Here is a 26,641-nt window from a genome sequence, read left to right as displayed (position 1 = left end):
TAATTATTATATAAATATGTACAAAGTTCATCTAAGGCACTTGATTTGTGAATTGCCGTTAATGTAGGTAAAATAAGTACAAATTTAAACAAAAAAATAATAACATGTAGAAGCCCTTCGCCGACGTCTGATGATGGCACTAGACATGTTTCAAGAAACAAATTATATTGTTATCGCAATGAAACACAATAAATAACCTATAACTAACTATAAGCAGAACGATTATTTATACTTTGTACGATATTCCCTACTTTACTTGATCAACAATTTTATTTGATTTAGCTAGGTTTCCTATTCCATGTTCCATCGGTTTATGGCATTGATTTATATAATTTCACGGTAAATGCGTCATTTGTATAAACTGGTCTTTTGTACACATTATAAGGCACTCATGATACGATAAATTCTATCAAAAATGTTACGAACAAGAAAATGTAGTAATGCTTAATTTGATTGTTTTAAAAAATATACCTCTGTATTATTTATTGTTTTTTTTTTCATCTTAGGAAAGGAAAATACCTATTTTATAATATACGTACGACTATTATTAAGAACGTGTTAACACAATTGTATGATCTCGAAACGCATATGCGGATCCGCTCTTAACTATTCACGAGACCAACGAATTAAGTACTTAAAATAATGTATCCATGGACGGAGTGTTAACAACTTCAAAAGGTAGGTATATTGATTGAGGTTAAGTGTATTTTGTATATCATATTTTAGCAATTACAATTTATTGAAACCAAATTAGCTGTTTGAGATATTTTAACCATCAAGAAAGATTTTGTCAGTGACGTATCCATTATTCGTAGTAATCTCAGTATCAGATCTCTATGAATTATTTTAAAAATAATATCTACTTACTCAACATATTAATAATTGAGATGTTAATAATAAAATATTTAGAAGAAATAACATTTCTATTGCACTATTTTTTGAAAAATATTGCTACAGCAACTGCTAACTTTTTATAAGGTAAGAATAAATGTATTAACTGTATGATAAAATTGAGATTAATCCTTCAACGGGTAAATAAGAGATTCTTACCGGAGATGATTAGAAAGACACTTACAATAAGGTCGATAAGTAAGGTATATGCTTTCCAACACACTAGTGTAGATAGGTACTAACCTATGACGCTCGACTATAATATTTAAATAAATTCTAGATCCAAAACTGCAGATTAACGATAAACATAGCAAAGTTAACAATAATTTAATCTCCTCTAACTTAACTAAGTTATAGAATAACATTTTTATAAATAACCCCAAAGAACATTATACATTTAACTAAGGCACTTGGGACGCGCATATATAACGGGTTATCTTTAAATATTTAAGCACTAATATTATACATATAAAATACAATCCTATGTATATCTCTAAAGATAAATGTCATACCATAGATTCATATACTTATTGACCAATAGGTTAATAATTATAACAAGGAAGACTTTTTTTTATATAGCTTTCACAATAAGAAAATATTTGTCAAAATCGCTACAAGTATAATATTAGTCTTTGGTTTTAAAGATAGATATAGTAATATGGTTGCCAAAAATGTGAGGTCAATAAGTATGTGAAAATCTCCTATTTATATTAGACTATAAATCGAATATCAGTCCAACATTTTAAATAATTTTAATGTTTATAATGCAAAGCAATGAAACGTATTAAAAGAAACGCTAGCAAGAGCATCATTTACCTTTAGAGTATTGACGTAAAATATGAGTTCGTCCCGCCATGTAAGTAGTCACACCAAAAGTATTATTTGATGCATTTAAAGCGGATGGTACTTACATTAGCTTTTGAATTAGCCAAATGAAAACATGTATCTGGTTTGATTGTGCCACGCCAACTGGACTGCACAAAATGGCAATCTCAATTTATTTATTTCACTCCATTGGTGGATATCCGTTGTTATTCCAAAGAAGAACAATAATGGTATTGTACCTAAGTAATTAGGTTCACTCAGATTACTTAATTGCAAGATACAAGTACCTTGTAATTCTGAGTCAGTTTTATTTCAATAGTAAAATGTACGGTGCTAAATTAGTTTCAAACAAAATACAAAATACGCGACAGTCTTCGAAAAGTAAGTGTATAGTAAAATGCATAGAAATAAGTCATTTAGTGACACAATACCTGAGGCGTCTTCGGTTTGACAGTCAACAAATTTAGCACCGCAAGTACGGGGCAGCCTAAAACAAATCGTGCTTAAACAACAATACATTCAAGCGACAACAAAAATACAATTAAGTTACAGAAATAGTAAATATAGTCGAGGGCGTGTGCCATTTTAAAAATGTTAATAAAGTTCATCATGTTATAAACATAACAGGCAGATAAATGTTAATAGTTAGACTATTATAATACATAGTATATGTTAACGTGAAAGGCCCAACAGTTATAGCTACATGGTGGTCGATGTTCCGATGATAATGTTACGCGGCGAGGGCGGCAGCACCGGCCGCGGCTCCGGTTAGTCCCTCTGCGCCGTTAGCACTCTCCTAGCCGGGTTAACGAGAAGAGAGAAAAACAGAATGTTAGTATCGATCGAAATGTCATGGTTCGACTACAAGAGTAGCCCCAATCCCGGGTCCAACGGACGCTGACGTTGCACTGCGCAAACCGAATGGGGCGATGTTAGGTGAACTCGATTCGATACATTATCTTTATAATTCCATGGTATTACAAGCTCAAAGGGATCGCCTCGACATGCAGAGATGCAACAAAAGCGGTAAACCGTTAACTCGGATTGATAATGACTTGTGTAGGTACGGATTTTTTTAAATAAAATTGTACGTAATCTGATAAAAATGTCAAGGGGAGTCTATCAGGCATTCGCGCCGCGACATTAAGTTCCGATTATTGCCCAGTTAATAAAATTATATTACACATCGGATAGGTACTATTAGTTTACGCAGTTAATGGTTGAAATGTTAAATTAATTTAGTATGATAATGATACGAGTAAATTCTACAATATAGGATTAAAATGCCCAATAGTTCCCAACAGAGTAATGTTTGAAACCGAAGTATGAAATTAATTCAATCGCTGCATCAAACATTACTCCAACAAACAAGCATAAGTAATAAATTTTATATACCACTTAGGTATTATATAACCATAGCACCCAACTGCAAGTATGTAGTTATTTATAACATCACTGTAACATCTCAATATATTGTATGTAGCATTCTCATAATGTTAATAATTTACGATAACATATCAATCTCGTTACATATTTGCATGTTAGTTACTCATATAATATAAATACATATGTAGTTACAAATAATCTGCAAGTAGTGGCGGTAGCAGTTATGAAAGTGCACTTTATTATTATTTCACAAACGGGAACTTGGCCTTGTGGAGTTGCATGTTAGTCGTGTGAGGCTACAACTGTCCAAAATGATTGCACGTCATCAACTTTATTGACTTATCATCAAAAGCACGTTAAGACAATTTTACCGCGGATCTATATAAACTAATATAAAGAAAACGCTTATTTTAAATTTCAGACAATTTATTGCATGTATTCGTTCTGAAAATGCATTTAATTACAATCAACAACTGGAACAATTATTTTACAAAGAAACATTACACTTCAATACAAAAAAATATGCTGATCAAAAATTCATTTTATTAAAAAAGAAGCTTTAAAATACGTATTAACGGCATTTGTATGCCTCATAATCCACAAGGACACAAGTGCAATAATAAACACTTTCTAATAAGAAAGTACCTAAATAAAATATATCCTAAAATACCTAGGCAAAATAGAAACAACTAGTTTAAAAATTTCATATAAAAATCTTAAATTGACTAAGAAAGTTGTGATGATTAAGAATCTGTCAAGTCAAAGGAGGGGCGTTTTGTTAATACTGGACTGATGGCACGATTCTGAAAATACCCTTTCCTTTGACTAATACTGGGCGAAATTCAGAAAAGAAGGATTTCACAACCCGGAGTAGCACCTCGTGACCTACATTTAGCAACCTACTCAGATTTCAAAAAGGCTAGTATAATATTATTCATTTGAATGAGTACAAAATTAAATCCTCCTTTCCTTTATTTATCTATATGAAATGTAAAGATACATGACTCTTCAGAAGCACATGTTGTGGTACCTAGTCTGTTGCAACAACAGCATTCATAAACAACAACAAGAGTATAATAAATTTGGTAATACTGCTGTTTACAACATACATTAAAATAAAAAAGAAAATACATTATTATAATGCCTTGTGCATACTCATAACTCATAATAATGTCGTACAACACAACATGTAACAGATCTAAAAATCTATAAAAAGAAATATAAAAATCACAGTTTCCAAATTATGCAGGGACTCTTCAACCCGATGTGAAGTTACGGATAAAAGGCCTTATCGAACTAATAATAAAAACGTACCTAATAAGTACACAACAAATATTATAAGAGACACAGAGAGACAACAAAATACACTCACGCATTCATTACTGAGAATATGATTGCTTGTCAAAGTTTTACTCAGAGAAAGAAAAAAGACCTTCCATCTAGAGCTACCTAAATAGTCGTAGTCGTAAAATTTACTATGGGCATGTAGGCAATACCCACAGTACAGCAATAGTTAAAATCTACTATCAACACAATTTGTAACAAGCAAGCATACTCGTCGTACACAGCATGCGTGGGTGCGCTTCTCACCTTGTGAACAAAATGGCGGCGTGAGAGCGTTTTGGCGGGAATTAAGGCGCCGGTAAGGCTGTGCGTTGGTAAGGGTGCTCCCTCACTTGCGCGAGCCGACCCGCCCGTCGCACGACACCTAGCGGCATATTCATATAAATCATCTGTGTCACCATTACATCAGAGCTTGAAAACGTGATCATTTATTATGAAAACTATATAGTAGGTACATTCATTTGTATCAGGTAGGTACTTAAACAGAATCGCCAAGATCCATTTTTTATCACAAAATTAACATGATTAGATATTTAAGGCAATTTTTGGCGATAATTAGATAATAGTCGATTTAATTTCAGTGGTTCAAGCTCTGCGTATTTTAAATGCTGAAAAGAAAATCTCATTATTCTATATTCAAATATTTATATGCTAAACTTTTCTGATAGCTATCTATCACTGCCAAATACTCGTCATTGTCAACTACATAATACTATTTTTATCGAAGCTTTTGTTTGGCAGTAACCCTAATTTATTTATAATATTATGCCTACGCCTACATATTACCTATTATTTTTAGTGCTTTGGAAATAAAATAATAACATCTCGGGTAAACGTTTCCCGGTCAAGGTACAGGTAATGGCTGGCTTCGCAATTTCATTTTAAATAAAATAAATTGACTCTACAATCAACTGTATTACATGTAAAACTACACAAAATACGGGTATGATATTTTCATAAAGCTCACTCTTTTCTATCCTATCTAAATCTTTAAAAGATAATAATACTTAACCTATGGTATGTTTATAAATATAAGTATGGCTAATAAAATAATAAATTACGACATCATTTATAACATTTAGAACCGCCTAGAGTGTTGTTCATTTTTGATCGAAATGTATATGTTCGTAGTATTAAATTAGTAAGTGTGTTATAAAGTTAAAATTAAAATATTGTTTTGTAAATAAAATCAAATAACATATTTTGGTCCCTTTTGCTTGTAATTAGCTGATGCTTATTTGTAACTTATTCTGAGTTCCAGAGATAAGTGGTGAGTATGGCTCGAGCGGAGTGTAGACACGACAAAACAGCATGCATGATGGCACTAGAGTGTGGCTAAAGTCGTGACAGTTTAAACACGTATTAGTAAAAGTCTAAAAACTCAAAGAAAATTGGATACCTATTAACATTACAGTATGTTAATATAATTAGTGGTGTTACAAGCAAGGGTTATCACAAGATGATAAAATGACGGGTTTTATTATGACTATCATTATAAAAAAAATATAACGAAATAAACAAATAAATATAAAAACTCTACTTCTTTGTTAAAATACATCGGTAACTAATAAGATTTTTGTTGGCAGTTCAACTTATCAGTAAAATTAAGTATTGTCTATTTTTAAAACAGTTACGTCATCTGCCATCCACCTATCCTAACAAGACGAGTATGTAAAAAACGTAAATATTAAGTAATAAATAATTGAAATATATTAATTTGTAAATAGGTATTTAAAAAACCTTTATAATGTATATAAATAAATATATCTCTGCTTTTTCAAATACGAAAAATACCTTTTGTAAACCTGGTACAAACAGCCGTCGAAGAAACAAAGCTTTCAAAACTTGACATAGTTATAACATCATCGTAGGTACAAAATGATTGTGGTGTAGTGTTTTGCTTAACAGATATAGCTTAACCTAGATTGATCATGGCTTTTAAATGACTGTAAGAGTGCGTCCTGGGGCAAGTGGTGTTTACAAAGGACGTCAATAATGTTGCGGAGGTCGATACGTCGCGTGGTGGCGGTCGTATCTTATGGCGGACTGATGATGCGTTTGCGGCCAATGTCAAAAGCCAGCAAGTAGGTATCTCGACGCTGCAAACCCCATTAAAATATATCACACACAGTTCACTGTAAGCTCAATACTGTGTTACGTATCGTATTAGTCGATTAGTGTTGTGTATTCACGAGCCCTCAATATTTGTTAATAAACGTGGCCAGATCGCTGCCTTGGGTAAGTTACCTAGTTACTCGATTTTATTACCGCGGTGATTCATACCTAATTTATTAGTTTGTTTAAGAAAGTTAGAAATTTGAAAAAGTAAGGTACCTGATAAAGTAAATTATGACATTACGAATATCATGCACGTAAATGATTCATTCGGAAAACAAGACTTATTTGTATAGGGTGCCCACATGTTAGTATGTATATTTACACTATTTAAGTACCCGTTTATTACTAAGGCACTAAAATGCGTCCGTTGATTCACGATGATTTGGTGAAATAGACTTAGGTGTAGGTAATGTAATTAATTTACCTACATACTAACACGATAGCACCTCTACGTTTTTAAGGCATGCGGTTATTTCAAACACGATGATAAATTGCTTTATAATCGACTTTAACGTCTTTTTGCATTAATGCTTCTAAATTGTTCTAACATCTAGCTTTTAACGTTATGATAATAATACGAGTACTAATATGACTGTTGTCTGTATCGAATTTACCGGATGATACGAACCCAGTACCGTGTGTTCCGCATCTAGTTAGTAAGACCAGCGTTATTCAATGACATTTAAATCGATTAGCTTACCTATTTAAATGTCATTAAACAAGACTAGTGTTCGAGTAAAGAGATCAACGGGCGAACAACCCACCCGTATGGTCAGTAGTGGCGTACTCCGCAGTGAGTAACGGGTTGGCGGCGGCGGCGGTGAGGGCCGCGTAGTTAGCATAGTCGGCGTAGGGGGACGCGTAGATGAGCTGGTGCGACGGTTCGCCCGGGGACAGCAGGCCGGCCGCGGCGCCTGCGCCGGTGCCGTTGAGCAGGCCGGCCTGGCCGCCGTGGCCCGCGGACATCCTCGGGGACAGAATCAGGGGGGCCCCGAGCGGGGCCTGCGTGCGCAGGGCCACGCCGCCCACGCCACCGCCTGGCGCCAACAGTCGTTGCGTCTCGGCCGCGGCGGCCGCAACGCGACGCCATTCCTCGTCCGCTGTGAAGTCACCTTCATTGTATCAATGATAAGATACACTGCATTCCGTATGTTAGTAAACTTACACCGGTTAGTCAAATTGGCCAAATCGTTAGGAAACAATTCCAGTAACTTTCCTTGTTACATTCGTATAAGACCTACTACGGCTTGTTCATAAAAAGACAAAAAACTAGAGTTGGAAAGCAGCCAAATTATGTGTAAACAAGACGTAAGGTAATATAGGTATTCATGAAAAACTTCAAACTATATTGGCACTAGCTGTTGCCCGCGACTTCGTACGCGTGGATTTGTATATTGGTGGTTATAAATTCTACATTAGCTTAGAACATTATGCAGCAAAAGATAGCAGTAGGGACGGTTAATCATTTGTTAATTATTTTACAACGCATGAGATTTGTCTTTCACAACCTGGCTACGTAGTTTCAAGCCCCTAACTGAATAAAATTGTTCTCGATAATCTCGATATAATCTCTCTCAACCCCCAGAAGATTTTCAAGTCCACTATTTAATAAAACCTACTACCTAACTACCTATTTACGAAGTTTGAAGTTCCTAGCTTTAAATAAAATTTGAACCCTCTACCAACTCTCAACCCCTGTTTAAACTTTTAGGGGATGAATTTTTAAAAACGCTGAAATTACTTTTCTTGTATTGTAATAATATGCCTTTATACAACGATTCAAGTCCCGCACTCCGATAAATATTTGGGTTCCATAAAAATTTTCGACTTCTTCACCACCTTGGGGGATGAATTATCAAAAACGCTGAAATTAGTTTTCTTGTTTTTTAATTTAATACCTTTTTGCAAAGTTTTAAGGTCCTAGCTTAAAATAAAATTTGCACCCCAAGACAAAGTTTCATCGCCTTTTTTACCCCCTTAGGGGTTGAATTTCCTAAAACGTCGCAATTACTTTTTTTTGTAATCGGCTATTATGCCTTTCAAAGAAGTTTCAAAGCATTTGTAATGGATTCAAACTTTCAACCCCTTTTTAACCCTGTTAGGGGATGAATTTTCAAAAACGCTGAAATGACTTTTCCTGTCTTATAATAATATACCCATATACAAAGTTTAAAGTCACACACTCACAAAAATATTTGATCTCCATACAAATTTTCAACCCCTTTTTCACCACCTTGGGGGATGAATTTTCGAAAACGCTGAAATTAGTTTTCTTATTTTTTAATATAATACATTTTTACAAAGTTTCAAATTCCTAGCTTAAAATAAATCTTGAACCCCATACAACCTTTCATCCCCTTTTTAACCCTTTTAAGGGATGAATTTTTAAAAACGCTGAAATTACTTTTCTTGAGTTTTAATAATATGGCTATATACTAAGACTCAAGTCCCGCACTCTCAATAATATTTGATCTCCGTACAAACTTTCAACCCCTTTTTCACCACCTCGGGGGATGAATTTTTAAAAACGCTGAAATTAGTTTTCTTGTTTTTTAATTTAATACCTTTTTGCAAAGTTTTAAGGTCCTAGCTTAAAATAAAATTTGCACCCCAAGACAAAGTTTCATCCCCTTTTTTACCCCCTTAGGGGTTGAATTTCCTAAAACGTCGCAATTACTTTTTTTTGTAATCGGCTATTATGCCTTTCAAAGAAGTTTCAAAGCATTTGTAATGGATTCAAACTTTCAACCCCTTTTTAACCCTGTTAGGGGATGAATTTTCAAAACCGCTGAAATTACTTTTCCTGTCTTATAATAATATACCCATATACAAAGTTTAAAGTCACACACTCACAAAAATATTTGATCTCCATACAAACTTTCAACCCCTTTTTCACCACCTTGGGGGATGAATTTTCGAAAACGCTGAAATTAGTTTTCTTGTTTTTTAATATGATACATTTTTACAAAGTTTCAAATTTCTAGCTTAAATTAAAACTTGAACCCCATACAACCTTTCATCCCCTTTTTAACCCCCTTAGGGGTTGAATTTTTCAAAATCGCTTCTTATCTCTTGTACACTTTACAAATGCAACCTAGTGTGCAAATTTCAACTTTCTAGCTTTTGTAGTTTCGGCTCTGCGTTGATGAATCAGTCAGTCAGTCAGTCAGTCAGGACACTTGCATTTATATATATAGATTGACCCTATAGAATTGAAAAGGCCCAGTTAATGGAACAATCAAAACATGCTACAAATCACTTAAGTTGTGTTGCCCAGATAGTTAACGATTCATAAATTAAGACAATTTATGGACATTTGTTAAACAAATAATAAAAATGAAGCCATTGAAGGGTGATAAACATCGTGAAATAATATTACAGCCATGACTAACAGAAAATCCCCAAACACAAACAGTGAATTCAATGGTCATCTGATCGTGAACAGAATGCAATTATTTATAACCCATTTAGTCAATCACACTAAAGCAAACTTGAGAGACATTGTGATTATATATCAAACACTTCAGCAGGTCTAGCACCAACATTAAAAACACAATAAAAATAAAAGTCAGTACCTACACAAAAATTAAATGAACAGTGTTTGAAACCCTTGGAGGATATAACCAAACGGAGTAGCCATTAACAGGCGTTCCCTTCTATCGAAACTCTATGACCAATGTTCATACACATTGTATGGACTGACGTTTATCTGAAATGGCTATTTTTACGTTACGTATACATTTGACGTGCCCCTCCCCTGCAGAAATCGGTAGACTGTTTTGAACAGAAAATGACAGACAAGGCGTCTCCATTTGGTTATATCCTCCAAGTTGAAACCCGATTTTTGTTAGTATTTTTGACGGATTCTGTTAAGAAGCTGCAATAAAAGAAAATCAGCAGTTTACCTAATTTAATGATGCAAATTATGGATAGACATTTCAATGCCGCTTGATAACAGAATCCCTGGTTAGTTAGTGACAAAACATGAATGCGACCATACTTATGAGGCACTGACCGTTGACAGGCACAACGGCTTTCGCGCTGGAGTCGCGGTAGGTGCCGTTGATGATGGCCAATTCCATTAATTGACGTTTCTTTAATTCGTCTTCGCCATCCGCTTGCTGTAAATAAAGATGTTCAATTTTAATTTATGCATTGCTTCTGCAATTTAGCATAGTTTACGTTCTTAACCAACATCCGTAATAGATAGATACTCATACCTTGCAGAATTCAACTTGCAACTGAATTCCGAATCTGTAAACAAATTCAAGATCCAAGAGTGTCATCTGATTAAGGTGTACCTAAACGATTCGGGCAGCAACCCGAATTTAGACACAATTCCTCAACAAAGTATGCCATTCCATGTCCTTGTAATGTTGGATGACTTGGTAATTGTAACACTTTTATTTTGAAAATGGAAAATACATACTCCCACCAGATTTTAAAATACAGGGTAAAAGTAGTCCAATAAGGTACTTACGGGAATAAGTAGACGCTTAACCTCATCGACGGCCCTGGCGAGCTTCAGCTTGGCCCTGTTCTCGGTATCCTCTACCGTCAGCAGCACGTGCAGGTCGTCCGCCAGGTGCTCCCAGTTGGGCTTACCCCTGTTCGCGTCCTCCTGAAAATTTCACCAGATGGAATGAAGAACCCAAAACTCCTCAAATCACAAAACCACCACCACAAACCACAAGCTCGATATCGGCCTGACAAGCGACCATGAAGTTTTAAATTTATAATTTAATTTTAAAGCTAAGTCTGCAGTATTATTCGAGGGGTTAAAATCGTCAGTCAGCAGTCTCGTGGCTTTAAAGACGTTGTTTGCTCAAATGGAGCTATGATTTCTTACCAGCTTTTATGAATTGATGTATCTCTATGAAAATATACAATAATATTCTTAAAAAAGATAAACCAGTGGTAATTGAAATTGAGTATTTCAGAAACTTTGCTATATGAAATGGATGCCTACGATTAGGTACAAGAGTTTGGCATTCTAGCTGTGTTTCTCTCAATCTAATTATTCAGCGCCACTTGCACCATTCCACTAACCCGGGGTTAACCCGTTAACCTAGTGTCAAATTATACTGGTAACCATGGTAACTCCAGGTTTAACCGTTAACCCCGGGTTGGTGGAATGGTGCAAGTGGCCCTAAGGGATTTAAGTAAATTGTAACCTGATCCTCCATTAGGGCTGCATGAAAAACAAAATTAATTTGTTTAGGCGAATTTAAGTAGATTAGATTGTATGGTATAAGACTGAATGATTAGCTTACAGTAATGCTCACCTTCTTCTTGTCTCTCATGGATCCCTTGCCTCTGACCATGATTTTGCAGCCTGTCTCCTGTTCTAGCTGCTTAGCTGTCATACCTCTGGGCCCCAGAATCCTTCCCACGAAGTTGAACTGTAACAAAATAAGACCATTCATGAATACTTGTTTCAATTCTTTGACATTTTTATATACATCCAGAATAGGTATGAAGTCAACTCAAACTCAAGTGTTAATAATGTTAGACAGATTTTGAAAAGTATCAAATAAAATATATGTACGTAAATTGAATTTCACCACCATTTAGTTTGATCAATTAGTCATAGATAATTTTACATCTTAACTCTGAGACGCCCCAGTACAAGTACTGCTATTAGCCGTAGGACTAATTACGCGCTTCGCTACGCACACATCGTTTCCTGTGTGCCTACACACGTTTACATGTACACTAATTTAACCTCAATTCCTTAGCTTCAAAGCGTCGGCCAGTAAGGTATATGAACTGTGAACCAGTATCACTCTGCCGTACGTTTGCACTAAGAAAATGGACCAACCCGCTTGGCACCTCGCCAGAACACACATAGGTATTTCACAATTTTTTCTTGAAGATTCAACTACGTTAATTATTAAATGCTAAATTAAATGTGAAGCGTAAAATTTAATACGTGTCAAACTAACCAATTACCTGCGTTGCTATAAAAACTGCTAATGGATGCTCTGAAAACTCGCACATATTTTGAAACATTAAATCCCGAAAAAGGTCGGCAATAGTTTGTGATCTACGATCTAATTACCTATGAACTGTATTAGGTTGATTACCTATTGTACCAATGCAACTGATGAAATATGAGACACGGAAACAGTCTTGGGACATTCAGCATCCGTCGCGGTCGAGCAACCGTGACGATCGATGGCGGGCCACCAATCGTAAATCAATGGGAAAACAAACGAACCGAAGTTTGGCATATTGATTTGCATCTAATGAATCTTATCAAACCACAGTTTATCATAAATTGACATCTACGTGCTTATAGATCTTGGCTTTGACGGATTAGAAATCGCATCACATATACTTACAGTCTTACAAACTGTAACTTGCTTATGTATTTTAGCGACATGCCGTCACCATTGCTATTTTATAATTATTGCTGCATTAGTTCTTATTTCATCGTTAAAAATCAGTACAAATTACGAACTTGAATGTATAGGGTTTGCGTTGGCCTTGGAATTAGTTAATAGTATGTAATAAAATGTTTTTAAGGACCTTCACAAACCATAAAAGATAGATCAAAGGAAACGTACACACAATACAAGCTGTAGTATAGAACTCGAACATATAAATAGCAATTTTGTAAAACTCCAGTTTATATTATCGCGGTTTCCAGCACATAAAATCCTAGCTGTAATCGTAATACTCGTAGTTATATTAAAGCGGAGGGCTTGACTGCTTAGCGGTACACCGCAAAACGGCCTGCGGGAGAAGACTTCCTCTTTGCATGTCAACTATTATTATACCCCCTTGTAAATAATGATGAGCACTAAAAGCTCTATTTAATAGCACACTGAACCCACGCCACAGTGTATCTTTAGGTACGAGTATAAGTATTCGGAGCTATATTTTATCCTGACATATCAAAATAATGGTCTAATAGGTCCAGTGTCATAACAGGTCTTGGACTCTTTAACAAACATCTTTTTATAACTGGTGTCACAGATAGTCCCCTATGCAGTGGATGCATGGAGACAGAAGAAACAGCCTCTCACGTGGTGCTGGAATGCAGCGGAGTGGCCCCAAACATCTCGGATCCCCGAGAGACCTCCCCGAGGCCCTACTCAACATCAAAGGTTTGGTAGGATTCCTCGAGGAGCTGGGCTGGCAGGACTAGCCCACCCCCTCATCACGCAAAATAGGCGCAAGACGTCGAGTTGCGGAAAATCGCCCGAACTACAATACAATACAATGGTGGATAAGTTTAGATTCTTCTAGGTAAATTTAGTTTTATTATAATTTAAGATAGTTTTACAATGTTTGTTTTTTAATTCATTTATTGTAAAAATGTAAAAGTAATTTCTGTTAGTAAGTATTTCCTTTTCCTTGGCTTTTTAAGTTTCAATTGTATAAACTCACTTGAGTCTGGGTTACCTACGAGACAGGCTGAGCCTAGTGTAGGAACCAGAGCAATCTGACATAATATATTTCTGAGCTGAAAAAAAATGGTCTAATAATTTTTGGATTTACAGCAATACAATACTATGGTCTAGCTAGACTCTAGTTTTTCTCCATGTCATTAAGTTAAATAGGTACCCATCAGCGTACAATGCATTTCACAATCCTGTGCGAACCGTCGCCACCGCCGGACATGTCACGCCGTTTTGAAACCCGCGCGCCAGTTGGCTTCGCGCCCGCGCTTCCATATCCCGTCATTTCAGGGAAATCATCTTACTAACGTCTGTGCGTACGCAGCATTTTTTAAACTCGGATTTTAGAAGTCCATAAGTACCGTAAAAGGGGGTGAGTAGGTGCAAAACTGACATTCAAACCTCGATAACATTTTATTTTTACATAATATACCTATGCAAACTGAATAGTGTATATAATAAGTGTTCCGGACGTTTGTATTTTAGTTTTTATTTTATTTTGGGTAGTTCCATTTCATGACTTTGACGATAAACAGGAAATCCCACCTCACCCCGTAGTCCCTCGTATTTGGGGTGAGTTGGGTTTTCATACAAAGGTGATTTTGGAAGATTGTTGGATCGATTTATTTTATTATGAGTATTACGATAGCTCCATTTTAAATTGGAATACATTATTTTAGTAGCAGTAGCCTTAAAAATCCATCTCACCCCCCTTTCATCCCTTCTCTCCCCATTCATAACCCAACTCTCTCCGCGAACCCTACTCACCCCATTTTACGGTAGTTTAAGATAATTCTGCACAGGCTTTGAAGTGACAGAATGTGAACGTGCCATGTCATATTTTCATAAGAATTTAAAGTTATTTGTGTAGAGTTAGCTTGATCCGACTCTACATCCCCATGTAAATTAACTTATAACATCGATTTAGATCTAGGAGACTTTTAGGTACAAGTGTTCCAAAACTAAATGGATCGTATAGCTCTAAGACATTTTAGTTACAATCCACTCAACAAATTACTTGATATGAGTATTTTGTAATGACATTCAATAACGTTTATAAATAAAACAGAAACCTCACGGCATTTAAACTAAATTTTTGTCTCGATTGGTACACCGGTAAAAAATGCAGACGTTTAATAATGTCCCACATTTAACTGACCGAAACCCGCCACGTCTGAGGCAATATTTTATCTGGAATTAGAAGAAACTGTGGTCGTGACGGAATTAGGAAGCCCGAAAACGAGCGAGCGACGACAGCTCTTGGCGTCGATTAGTCGCAGTCGCTAGCCCAAGAAAAATAACGGACCCATCTCCTTTCTTCGATAGCGAATAAGTACAATATTTGATTATTTTTTTAGACAACAATCCGTAAACTTCAAATGTATGCAAACTATAATTGTGTCTTCACAACTGACGAAGTTTAGTTTTTCCTTTCACTTCGTAAGTTCATATGTAAAAGTCTTAATTCTGGACTAACACAGATTTTATTTTGAAAAAGCATTCTAACTTAATGGAAGTGTAGACTCGCGTACTCATAGCTATTCCTTGTGTAAACAGTTTGTATAATAACAGTGCTTTGATAAACATCAAACTTGTCGTAAGTATCAAAAAGTCAAAAAAGGTTATTTTCATGATGATATTTAAAGGTATAAAATAATAACCACTGGCAGTTTAAAATTATAAAGTTATAAATATTGGTACCTGATGCAAGATGCAAGTGCATCTTTGAACTGTTGCAGCTTAATATAGAGAAAGTAATTATGGGATGCATGCTCGTATCTATCTGGAGGCCTAAGGCATCTGGTATAATTTATCGCATGAAAACAACTTCCACTACGTAGGTACTACAATATTCCATTTCATTTAGTACTTGATTGGCTTCAGTTAAGTAAATTTATATTTCAGTGTGAAAATATTAGGTAGGTACAAGACATAACCTACATATTTTATTGAGTCATCGGTTACGACATGTTCCCCGATGAAATCCGAGCGATGCTCAATGTAAATATGACGAAGAATATGTTTAAAATATATTCAGTAAGAATTTCTTTCTGAATGTATTTTGGTATTCCTTAAATAAGATCCGAACTACAAATTTCTGGACACAAGTCATTAATATAACGAAACGAACAATATAACAAGTTATTTTTACTCGACAAATGTATTGTTGTATCAATTTGATACTGTCACTAAATCTGGGTTAACGATACAAAACGAGTAGATGATTGTCAATGGCGTGAATAGAAATTGCATTGCGCGGGCGCAGTGCAGTCGCTCGCCTATCAAAAAGCCTAAGCCTTTCTCCCACGGGTTTCTTAATTCTGTAAATGATAAATATTGTACTATACCATATGACTTTTTGGTATCCTCGTGTTATACGGGTTCATCCAGCTATTTAATTCAATAAGTTTTTTAAGAACTAGCCTAGAAAATCAGAGATGGGCAAAAAGTAGTTTGATTAAAACTAAGATCAAAAATGGAACCGTTATTCACATCTGGGGGCACGGTAGTGCCCCCGCCAAGACGAGCAAAGCGAAGCGCAAGGGCACTACCTACCTTTTCTCGAAGCGCTTCGTCGTTTTTTGGAACCCTCATAACTTGGATTTAAATTATACCAGATAAACAAAATTCTCGGGATATGATGTCAATAGTGGACTTATTAAACATAAAAAAATTCAATTGCATAGCTCTTATACTTAAGATTTTATTCATATCTAAAAAACCCAAATTTCGTGACAAGACGAACTTTTAAAATCCCATTACTCCGATAGTAGGACTGACAGGATTTGAGAAGTTCATATAGTCCGATCAATCGAGCCAACAGGAAAAAAAAATATTCGTATTCCGATTGATCGGACTAGTCAATCGGACAATGCGACCTAAGGGGTGAAGTTAGGGCTTGTAGAGTTAGAAGCTTGGCTCTACAAGAGATCTGATAACTTTTTGTCAGTGCGAGCCGTATGGTTTCGTCTTGGCAACATTTTACATGAAAATGTTTTTGGTGGGATCAACTTTACTACGAATTAAATCCTGAGCTTACCAATTAGATTGAAATCGATTCATATGATTATGGGCCCGATTCGAATTTTGTAATAGATATCTATTAGACATCGCCAAGATACGATAACGATATGTTTAATATCTAACCTGTCAAATTTGACATTTCCGCGATTCTGGAGATACTTTTGAACGATTTCCACAAAATATTACTTAGAGATCAAATTTACATCTAATAGATATCTAACACGATCTATCGTAAAAATTGCGCTGCAAAAGAGAACTACAGTTGAAATCTATATATCTATAACGTATCTAGAATGGATCTAGTACGTGTCGTCTCTTGTGAATATCTTGAAGTTCGAATACGGCAGTATGTCACTTCAATCATGATTTGAAAAAGTGATTAAATTATTCAAGCGGTTGGTTATATAACTAACGATTTAGTTGGTTATATAACTAACGATTTAGTTGGTTAAATCATATTTAGAATAATTTAAGGATCGTTTTACCGTAGTTACTTTTCGTAACTTTACGTACTTTACGTTTTACGTAGATTTAAATAATTAAAAATATGATGTAGTTACATGTTACATATTATGTAGTACGAGTATAAACCATGTAAAAACACTTACTAGAAACAGATTTACTAATTAGAGAAGTTCCAATCATATAAAATAATCATGATTGGATGTAGTTCATTTGCGATTTTCAAGTTTCAATCAGTAGGTTGATAACGATTTATTTTTGAAAAATGAGTTGTTTGTGTTTCATTTTGATTTAATCAGAGATGGTTTCATCATGAAGATTTTTGGCCAAATCATCAACATTAGTGCCACTCTGAATAAAATCATGCAGCCGATATGGTTGCTGATATTTATTAAGGTGCGACACTGTATGATATAAACTAAGTATATAATAAAAGCACAGATCATTACTGCCTAACAATACAAATGCTGCAAATTGTATTGTCACTGTCAGGCACGGCGCGTGGCGAGAAGCCATCTAGTGTGCTGTGTGCCTGTTATCATTACGACCACCACTACCAATCAAGGTCCAAACAGCGGCATAGGTAGTCGATCTATTCGTTGGATGTTCTGTTATAAACGAATAGCACATGCTACCTTTAGGTTTTAAAGCACAGAATTGTGCTTACGTTTGAGGGTAATCGCGACATTTCCTATGTTTGACCAAGTCTGCGTACTAGCATAAGTATTACACTACTGTGACTATTTTAACATGTTGCATTGTATATGATGAAATAAAAATTATGTGGCTCAAACCACGCGCATTGATTATACGCACATGGACACACATAATGATTAAGTACCGAGGAAGGTGGATCCAATTTTGCACGCTTGCTGACTCTTCATACATTTAGGGTGCATGAAATAAGTCAAATATAAACTTGGTACCTACTGAGTTATTTTGATTTGATTGATAATTACGCGTTGGCGTTCTTTGCTTTTATAACTATTCACGTAATCTAGTATGAAATTAGTATTACTTCCATGCCTGCAAGAGCTATTTAAGGCTCTCAATAATGCGATCTTTACTATGTACTTGCTATGCATTTCGGTCGTTGAGATTTAATTCGCACCTTATCCGCACGATCTTCTTGCAGTTTGTCATCAAATTCCACAATGACCACAAATCAGCAGGTAATAGGATTACTCCTAGTAATACTAATCGCATATTACACGTCATGGCTATTACTTATTGAATACAACGAACAAGTGAACTATTGACCGAGGCTGGCAATCACAAGTCATTAATACCAGATAGTTGCCAATCCCACATTGTGACTGATGGGTTAATACCTACATAATTGTCGTACAGCGATTGGTCACGACGAGATATCGTTGCTGCCTCCGGCGGTATGACGGTCTCAGAATGCACGTCGAAGCTTCCTTGATCAAGGGTTCCGATTGCCGATTGGGTTTATATTCGTAATATACACCCTGCGAGTAATATGAGTAATTACCGGTTGGCTTTTATCGTTTTATGTCTTGGCGACAAATAATGCACCCAGGCAAATTATTGTTTTTTTTTTTTACTTTTATTTAGTATATTTAGAATTATTCTTGTCGAATGACTACTAAAGGATACGGAACAATATTATAAAATGCAATTTTTAGTTATCATATCTATATTATTATGATCAAATTCTTAATGTCACAGAACCATGTCGATAACCGTTCCCGGTGCATAATTATTTATATGCCAGCGGCTCGTTTAATCTGTTTTCTCCCCGCTAGTAAAACCCATAACGGCCGAGAGACAAAAGACAATTTATAATATATATCAAAAACAAACAAGCAATAAGATCAAATCGGGCTCACCATAATAGGCGCCAAGTTAACAATGTAAACGGTAACTTGCAGTTTATTATGCATTATTTTATAGCAGTAAATCATTTTTACTAATGACTTAACAAGCTGCGCCTGAGAATTAGTCACGATCGATCTCTTGTTGTTTTGACTTATTAATAAATATAATATTTATAATAATTTCATACATCAAAGACGGTTTAGAATAGTAGGTAGGTACGTAGTTACCTAATGTGTATAAAAAAAACAGCCTAGAATTAAAGTAGTGGTTAGTTATTTTGGAACTACTAATTAATAACTCCACGGCGACTGCTGTCAACTCCTGTTGGAACAGTAGTTCCTCCCCTGCCTGTTATACATCTCAAAATTTATGATTATTGGAGATTCAATCTTATTTAAACAGAAAAATTCTTAGTAGGTACGTTATTTAAGCTGCTGAGAAGAAAAGGTAAGGTAAGGTATTATAGCGGCTAAAGAATACTCGCGTCTACTAATAATTTATATAAAATATTCGGGCTCATAGATTATTAACATAGCTTTACAAAGATTGCAAAACGGGACTTAATCGCGTATCTAAGTTTTAAGATTTACCTCCGACGTTTCGAGAACGGGGTTGTCCCCGTGGTCTCGGAGAAGACCGACCGTTGTGCAATTTAATAATGTGTAAAAATCGTGAAAGTTTAAATCAAAGCTTTACAAAGACCCTGAATGTCCAACAGATCAACACGATGGTAATAAATAATTTAACTGTTAATTAGTTATTAGTCATTATAGGTGTGTCATCACGAAGCGTTTTAATTATGCAATTAATTAGTAATAAGAAATACATATACTGCAAATTAATGTATATAATTTTGTTAAATTTGAAATGCCAGTTTTATGTTGGTACAATATCGAAACAGTAGTGAAATGCAGAATGGATTCGTATTTTGTGTCATACCTAATTAAACTGGATAAGATTTTTTTTTTTCTTCGAAATATAATTAAGTAATAATTCGACTTGTTTAGTTTAATAGACAATATTGCTTCATCCAAAAAATTTGTGACTATTGTATTCACGACAAGTAGGTTACCTAAATGCCGCACCCGAGAAACGAGTAAAAGACGCAAGATACAAAAGTGGAAACAGGGAGCCAACGAGAGCAGCGGTGCCCGTGACCCGTGACCACGCTGCGGAGCATGACCAATCCGATCGACCTCATTGCCGCCGGGCCAATTGCACTTATCACCGTTAATGTAGGTGATACATTACATAGTATCCTTGTTTCTAGACCGAGTTTTGTCACTGTTGAGCGAGTACAAAAGTTGGTACGTGCAATAAACGTTAGATAAAAGGTTTAAATACTTAAAGCAACATACAGATATATCTACTGATGTTAAAAAACAGTTCTCAAATTGTTATTTTTTTATAAATGTTGGCACCTCAGGGCTCATGTGGCTAAAACCACGAAAAAGCGGTTGTTATATCTTCATATTTTCCTCTGTGTTTCTTTTGCACGTTCGAACGCTAGAGGAGCGAATAGCCAAACAAGTCAGAGGTCCGCGGTTATAGGACCCCTTCATTTCAAATCAGTTTGTAAATTTCTTATTTTTTTTTTAAATAGGTATACTCCCAAAAAAGTGCTTCAGGTAAAATGGAACTGAACGTGAAGACCATACCAGGCCATTAGGACCCCTTGCGCCATCCAGGGTTAGCCACTAACTCGGGGTTAACCGGTTAAGTACAGTACAATTTAACCCTGCGTTAACGGTTAACTCAGAGTTAGTGGCTAACCTCGGTGCAAGTTGGCCCTTATTGATCAACAGAACGCAATGAAACAATGTATCGTGGCCGTGTTTAGGCTAATTATACCTACCTAATAGTCTTGAGATTCACTACATCAGGTCGTCCATTATTTTAATGAAAATAAAATTTAACACATTCACTGCCAAGAACACACCAGGTGTGTTTATTTTATACTCGAAATGGGGCGCTTGGCACTGAAAGTGTTAAACTGTTTTGTAAAGTTAGGTTTCATTGTCATATTCATTTATTGTAAATTAGTCACAGTCACAGCCAAGCACACACAACGCTACATGTGCAATATTTTTTTTTTAATAATTTCATTGCATAAAAAAAAACTTTTTACTTAATTTGCATACATATTTTATTTAGAATGCTTATAATTAAATCTACAGTTATTTTTTTAAACCGGAGAATTTTCATTAGGATTTGTGCTGCATCACTAGTTTATACTACGTTTCGTCACTAAATACAATACAAAAATTATAATACAATACAAATAACAAACACTGTTGAAAATACAAACGCAAGAAAAATAATCTAAGTGTGGCAGAAAACAAGAATCATATTTATGCTACCACAGTGTATTTAATGAGACATGCTTTAACAACCCACGCAGGCATTTTCTGCGTAAGTTATAGGTTAATACAAAAGAAATGTGCCATAAAAAAATGTTAAATACAGAAAATATTACTTCGTAACAAGATAAACACCAGACGCCCACATACGACGATTGTCCAAAATCTCTGCAACATGCAACATTCTGCAATCGCGAGGAATAACATAACTACAGTATTATCTTCATTCTTGCACTTTTCAGCTGTAGGAAAGCCATGTTTCTCTACACACATTAGAAGTGACTGTATGAAAACCCGGCCAAGTGCGTTTCGGATCACGCATGGAGGGTGGGTTCCGTATCTCCGTACCTTCGTACAATACCTATAATTCATACAAGCAAAAGGGCGTATATTCGCGGCACAAATTTTTTACTCGGCCGGTTCAAAATTTGAGGGGAGAAACATAATATTTTTTCACTTTCGGAGTGATTATTTCCAAAGTAGTCACTTAATCAAAAAGTTATTAGCAACCTTAATGTTATTTTTAAAAACCTTCTAATGATGTGCCTACATGTAGTTTTTGAAATAGGTACTTTTAAGGTGACATTCCATTTCCAACTGCAGCTGCACTACTGCTCCGGCATTACTGCGGCGGCCTGAACGCGTCGGTGTGATTGTCAATTTCCATAGTAAATTAAATGACAATACCGACTGCATGTAATATGGTCATTTTAACGTATTTCCGGCCGCAGCTGCACTACTGCTCCGACACTACTGCGGCGGCCTGAACGCGTCGGTCTAACTGTTAAATTCCATAATAAAATGAATGACAATACCGACTGCACGTAGCATGGTGATTTTTGCATGTTTGGTGTATTATAGTAACTGCGGCTGCAGACCGCACGTCAAATCTGTCATCTGCTCTGAAATGTCTTTGGTCACAGATAGAAGTAGTTCTAACAAGGAGAATATTGCCACTACGTTGCAAGGAGTTAATGCATTTATTAATTTATACCTTTAAGTTAAATTGCTTTTAATTGAACCTCAGAAAGATAAATCTGTAATATTTTGCTAATACCGAACGACGTGTCACATCGCCTTCTCCGGAACCCACGAATCACTTTGCAAAAACCAATGAAAGACCTGATAAAAGAACCTACCTGGGGACGTTTATCGTAGACTTCTAAATCCAGCCGGCAGTGTCCGCACGTTTCTGACGGCCGAGTACCTACTCTCCACTGACTGACACTGCCGGCTGGATTTGGCTGGATCACGTAGGTACCTACGTGATGTAGGTGGATCAAGTGCACACCCCGTATACTTCACAAGCTACATGAGTCCCGCTCACGTCGGGTTGCTGTGTGCTGTTGCGGTCGTCACGCATTTAGCCAAGAAGATGGGGAAGATAATTTCAAAATGTTAGCTTACAACAAGTAATTTTTCCTCTGGATTAATTTCATTTGGGTAATTTGGGTGTATTTAGTCAACCAGTAACGCCGCAGCAGTAGTGCAGCTGCAGTTGGAAATGGACTGTCACCTTTATTTAACTTTGAAATACTTACATGCACCTACATATAGGGGCTGTTCATAAATTACGTCATCTATTTTTGACGATTTTTGATCATAATTCGAATGATCATCCCTCCTACGTCATGCTACCATCATCCGATGTCCATGTTTGAAATGACGTAATTTATGAATAGCGCCCCATACCTAGATACCGATGCCTCCCTAAAAATAATTATAAGTATTTTTACAAATTATAAATTCTAAATCAAGTAACGGCTCACAAAATACATCCAAAATTCCAAATTTGATAAAATTATATCTTATAGTTTTCGAATAAAGTGACAAACGGACGGACGGACATGACGAAAATATAAGGATTCCGTTTTTACCATCCCAATGTCGACGTTTAATACTTGTAGGTACTTGTAAATAATAACCAAAACATTTATTAACTTCCTGAGTTGAGAAGATCTAAACGCAATGTAGATTTCTGTGGCAGCCGTAATCGTAAGTGGGCGTTTTTAGGGTTCCGTACCCAAAGGGTAAAAAAAAAACGGGACCCTATTACTAAGACTCCGCTGTCCGTCCGTCCGTCCGTCCGTCCGTCCGTCTGTCACCAGGCTGTATCTCACGAACCGTGATAGCTAGACAGTTGAAATTTTCACAGATGATGACTGTATTTCTGTTGCCGCTATAACAAATACTAAAAACAGAATAAAATAAAGATTTAAGTAGGGCTCCCATACAACAAAAGTGATTTTTGACCGAAGTTAAGCAACGTCGGGCGAGGTCAGTACTTGGATGGGTGACCGTTTTTTTTGTTTTTGCTTGTTTTGCTCTATTTTTTGTTGATGGTGCGGAACCCTCCGTGCGCGAGTCCGACTCGCACTTGGCCGGTTTTTTTTGTTGTCCTGTACACTTTTTTTTCAAATTTGGGATTTTTTATGTTATTTCTACTCAGAATCACGAGCTCTTTCTATCCTAATAGGAGAAAAAAAGTGTCCCAAAATTTCCATACATTTTTCGATCTTTCCATTCCGCGACCGCCATACAAAGTCTATGAAAAATGGTGACGTAATGGAAATAAAAACCTTAGGACACTTTTTTCTCCTATTAGGATAGAAAGAGCTCGTGATTCTGAGTAGAAATAACATAAAAAATGCCAAATTTGAAAAAAAAGTGTAGGGGACAACAAAAATAAAACGCCCAAGTGCCAGTTTCCTCAGTGCACCGTGCAATGAACACCTAGTACCGTAGGTACATACGCTATAGCTACGTAGTTTTAGGTAGCTGAAAGTGTTTAATGTTTGAAACACATTCGCGAGCTTTTACCGATGTTTGCACTCGCGAATGATAAACCGCATACCGTCTGCTGATATGTTTTATGAAAACAAGAATATCGTATAAATAATAAACATTCTAGGCATTCGCTATCGATAATCACTACAGGAATTATTAATTTATACTTAACATGCATCGTTTTTGAAATAGATATTTAGCATTTAAAGAAAATGTAGAAGCTAACATATAGGTCCCTGTCATCCTCACATTACCGATCTCAAGAATCGTTTATTTTGTCTGCAACATATAAATATACCAATCAAAATACTGACAATAATTATCTTGATTTTCCCTTCGTAATATTAAAGTCATAAACATGCGTTTTTTTAACAAATTAATGGCTAATAATTATACAAAGCAGTTATTCGTTCATTGCTTCCTGCGATGACGAACGATTTTCATTATTCTTCGGCATTGCTTACAAGGAATCAGCTAGCGCCGTAGGTGAGCGCATGCGCATGCTGGCAGGTTTCTCATGATGGCCAGCAAAAAGTCGAAGTAACGGGCCCACCGATATGGTCGGATTTAATAACGCGCCTTTCCCTATAAGGGGAGACGCAGTTTCCGCGCGGGGACACGCGCTACGTCGATATCGACAATCATATTAAGTATGTATATTGTTAATGTAAGTATGTATTGTAGGCGTCGTGCACGATGACGTGAACAAGCGCGTAAAGCAATAAATTCGAAATTTAATTAGAAAGTTACTTAATAGCCGGGTACTAAAAGGTACTTAAAATGCCAATATCATAAAAATATTACGATACTGCAAGCTGATATCTTCATTCGAATACCTGCTGAAGATGTGCCTTCTTTTCCATGTGAATTTTGGCCGAAAAACTTGGTTAATATCAAACAATAATAAACACAGAAGCTAATGGAAAACTTGTACTTTGCTAAAATTGAAATTTACAAGGGTCATTACATTATTATTATAGCTAACTCAGGACATTAGAATAGTTTAAAAACGATGTATTTTTGAAATTGCATCGATATTAACACTATTGCAGTTTATCTTGCCTTGACTAGTTACCAGTGAAGCAAGTCCTGGAAACCAGGTCCCGTCAAGGCGATACAACTATGATTGAGCGTAGCTGCGTTCCGTCGTGTGTGCCCTGCATAACATTCACTACCTACGTCGTCGACAGTAGATGAAATCGTAGGTTTCGCATTTAACCTTTTTAAGAGCTACTAGCATTAAACATTCAGATATGATGGCTAAAGAGTTGCAATTGCGATGTGATTTTAGTCACAGTCTTTAAAAATGTAGTGCACGAATCATCAACATTAATGATGTTACGGTTTGGAATTTGTTTCCGAAAACTGAACAGAAACGTGTGCGCGGCCGAGTATAAAAGCGTTAACTACCCATAAAGAGGAACGTTAAAGTCACAAAACTAAAAACATTTTCGTATTATTCATTGGAAGCAAGGTTTCGAAACTATTGTTTCTACAATATTTGTATGTGTACAAATTTTCTTGGGTCTATTTTCGTGGACGAAAATGTTTACAGTTCAGTTTTTGCAACTAGGAAAAGGTGAATCATGTTTTGGGGCAATTTTACAAAATGTCGATCAGGCTAAGAAGTAAGTTTATTTTGAGAATAAGCTTTATATTAAGCTGTTTAAGGGCATAAGATGTTGAACGAATGTCATCGCTTATTTTGTAAATAAGCACTGAGAGGTCTGCCTAGACTCGCGACATCCACATCGTTAAGACCGATTCCATCATGATTTCAGTACGTGACCGATGTCTTGTACGGCCCTTTTGATCGACAATCAATATCATTCAACGTTCAATTTATCTTAAGATTTACGTTCACATTGTTGAATTCCTGACAATTATCTAGATGATCTACGTGTATATGGAATCAATAGTGACAGGTATAAATACACATAGAGGATTTAGTTTAATTTTACAAAGAACTTCTGTATTAAATAGTTTATTCCACCACACATGTTTGAATTCATTGCATAAATTACCTACTTACATTACATAATTATAAAACAGTGCATTACATATATTTAATTATGCAAAGCACAATAATATTAATGAGATATCAGCTTAATACCTATCCATAGCTTCCTATTCTTCTTGTAGACCTTTGTAGTTTAAAACAGGACAGTCGGGACCTGTGAATATCTAAGTGATGGT

The 26,641-nt window shown here is 35.8% G+C and overlaps 1 protein-coding gene across 8 annotated transcripts in view; it reads right to left on the bottom strand.

Annotated features, from left to right (window-relative positions):
• Nucleotides 1-1,584: 1,584 nt before the first annotated feature.
• LOC134658446 (protein held out wings) overlaps nucleotides 1,585-26,641 on the bottom strand; it is an 87,359-nt gene continuing 62,302 nt past the window's right edge. Inside the window, exons 3-8 of one of the 8 annotated variants that reach the window (XM_063514129.1) lie at nucleotides 11,838-11,966; nucleotides 11,045-11,185; nucleotides 10,565-10,685; nucleotides 7,329-7,676; nucleotides 4,693-4,810; nucleotides 1,585-2,512 (exon numbers count right to left, since the gene is read on the bottom strand). In XM_063514129.1, coding sequence (XP_063370199.1) covers nucleotides 4,734-4,810; nucleotides 7,329-7,676; nucleotides 10,565-10,685; nucleotides 11,045-11,185; nucleotides 11,838-11,966 — 816 coding nt within the window. In that variant the 3' untranslated portion in view covers nucleotides 1,585-2,512; nucleotides 4,693-4,733. Of the gene's footprint in view, nucleotides 6,546-7,328; nucleotides 7,677-10,564; nucleotides 10,686-11,044; nucleotides 11,186-11,837; nucleotides 11,967-26,641 lie in introns of all 8 variants that reach the window. The other 7 variants (XM_063514148.1, XM_063514141.1, XM_063514164.1 and 4 more) reach the window with 7 other exon arrangements.

This window comes from Cydia amplana, chromosome 2, assembly GCF_948474715.1.
Source record: "Cydia amplana chromosome 2, ilCydAmpl1.1, whole genome shotgun sequence".
In the NCBI taxonomy this organism is placed as follows: Eukaryota; Metazoa; Arthropoda; class Insecta; order Lepidoptera; family Tortricidae; genus Cydia; species Cydia amplana.
This window is presented reverse-complemented; position numbering and strand designations above follow the sequence as displayed.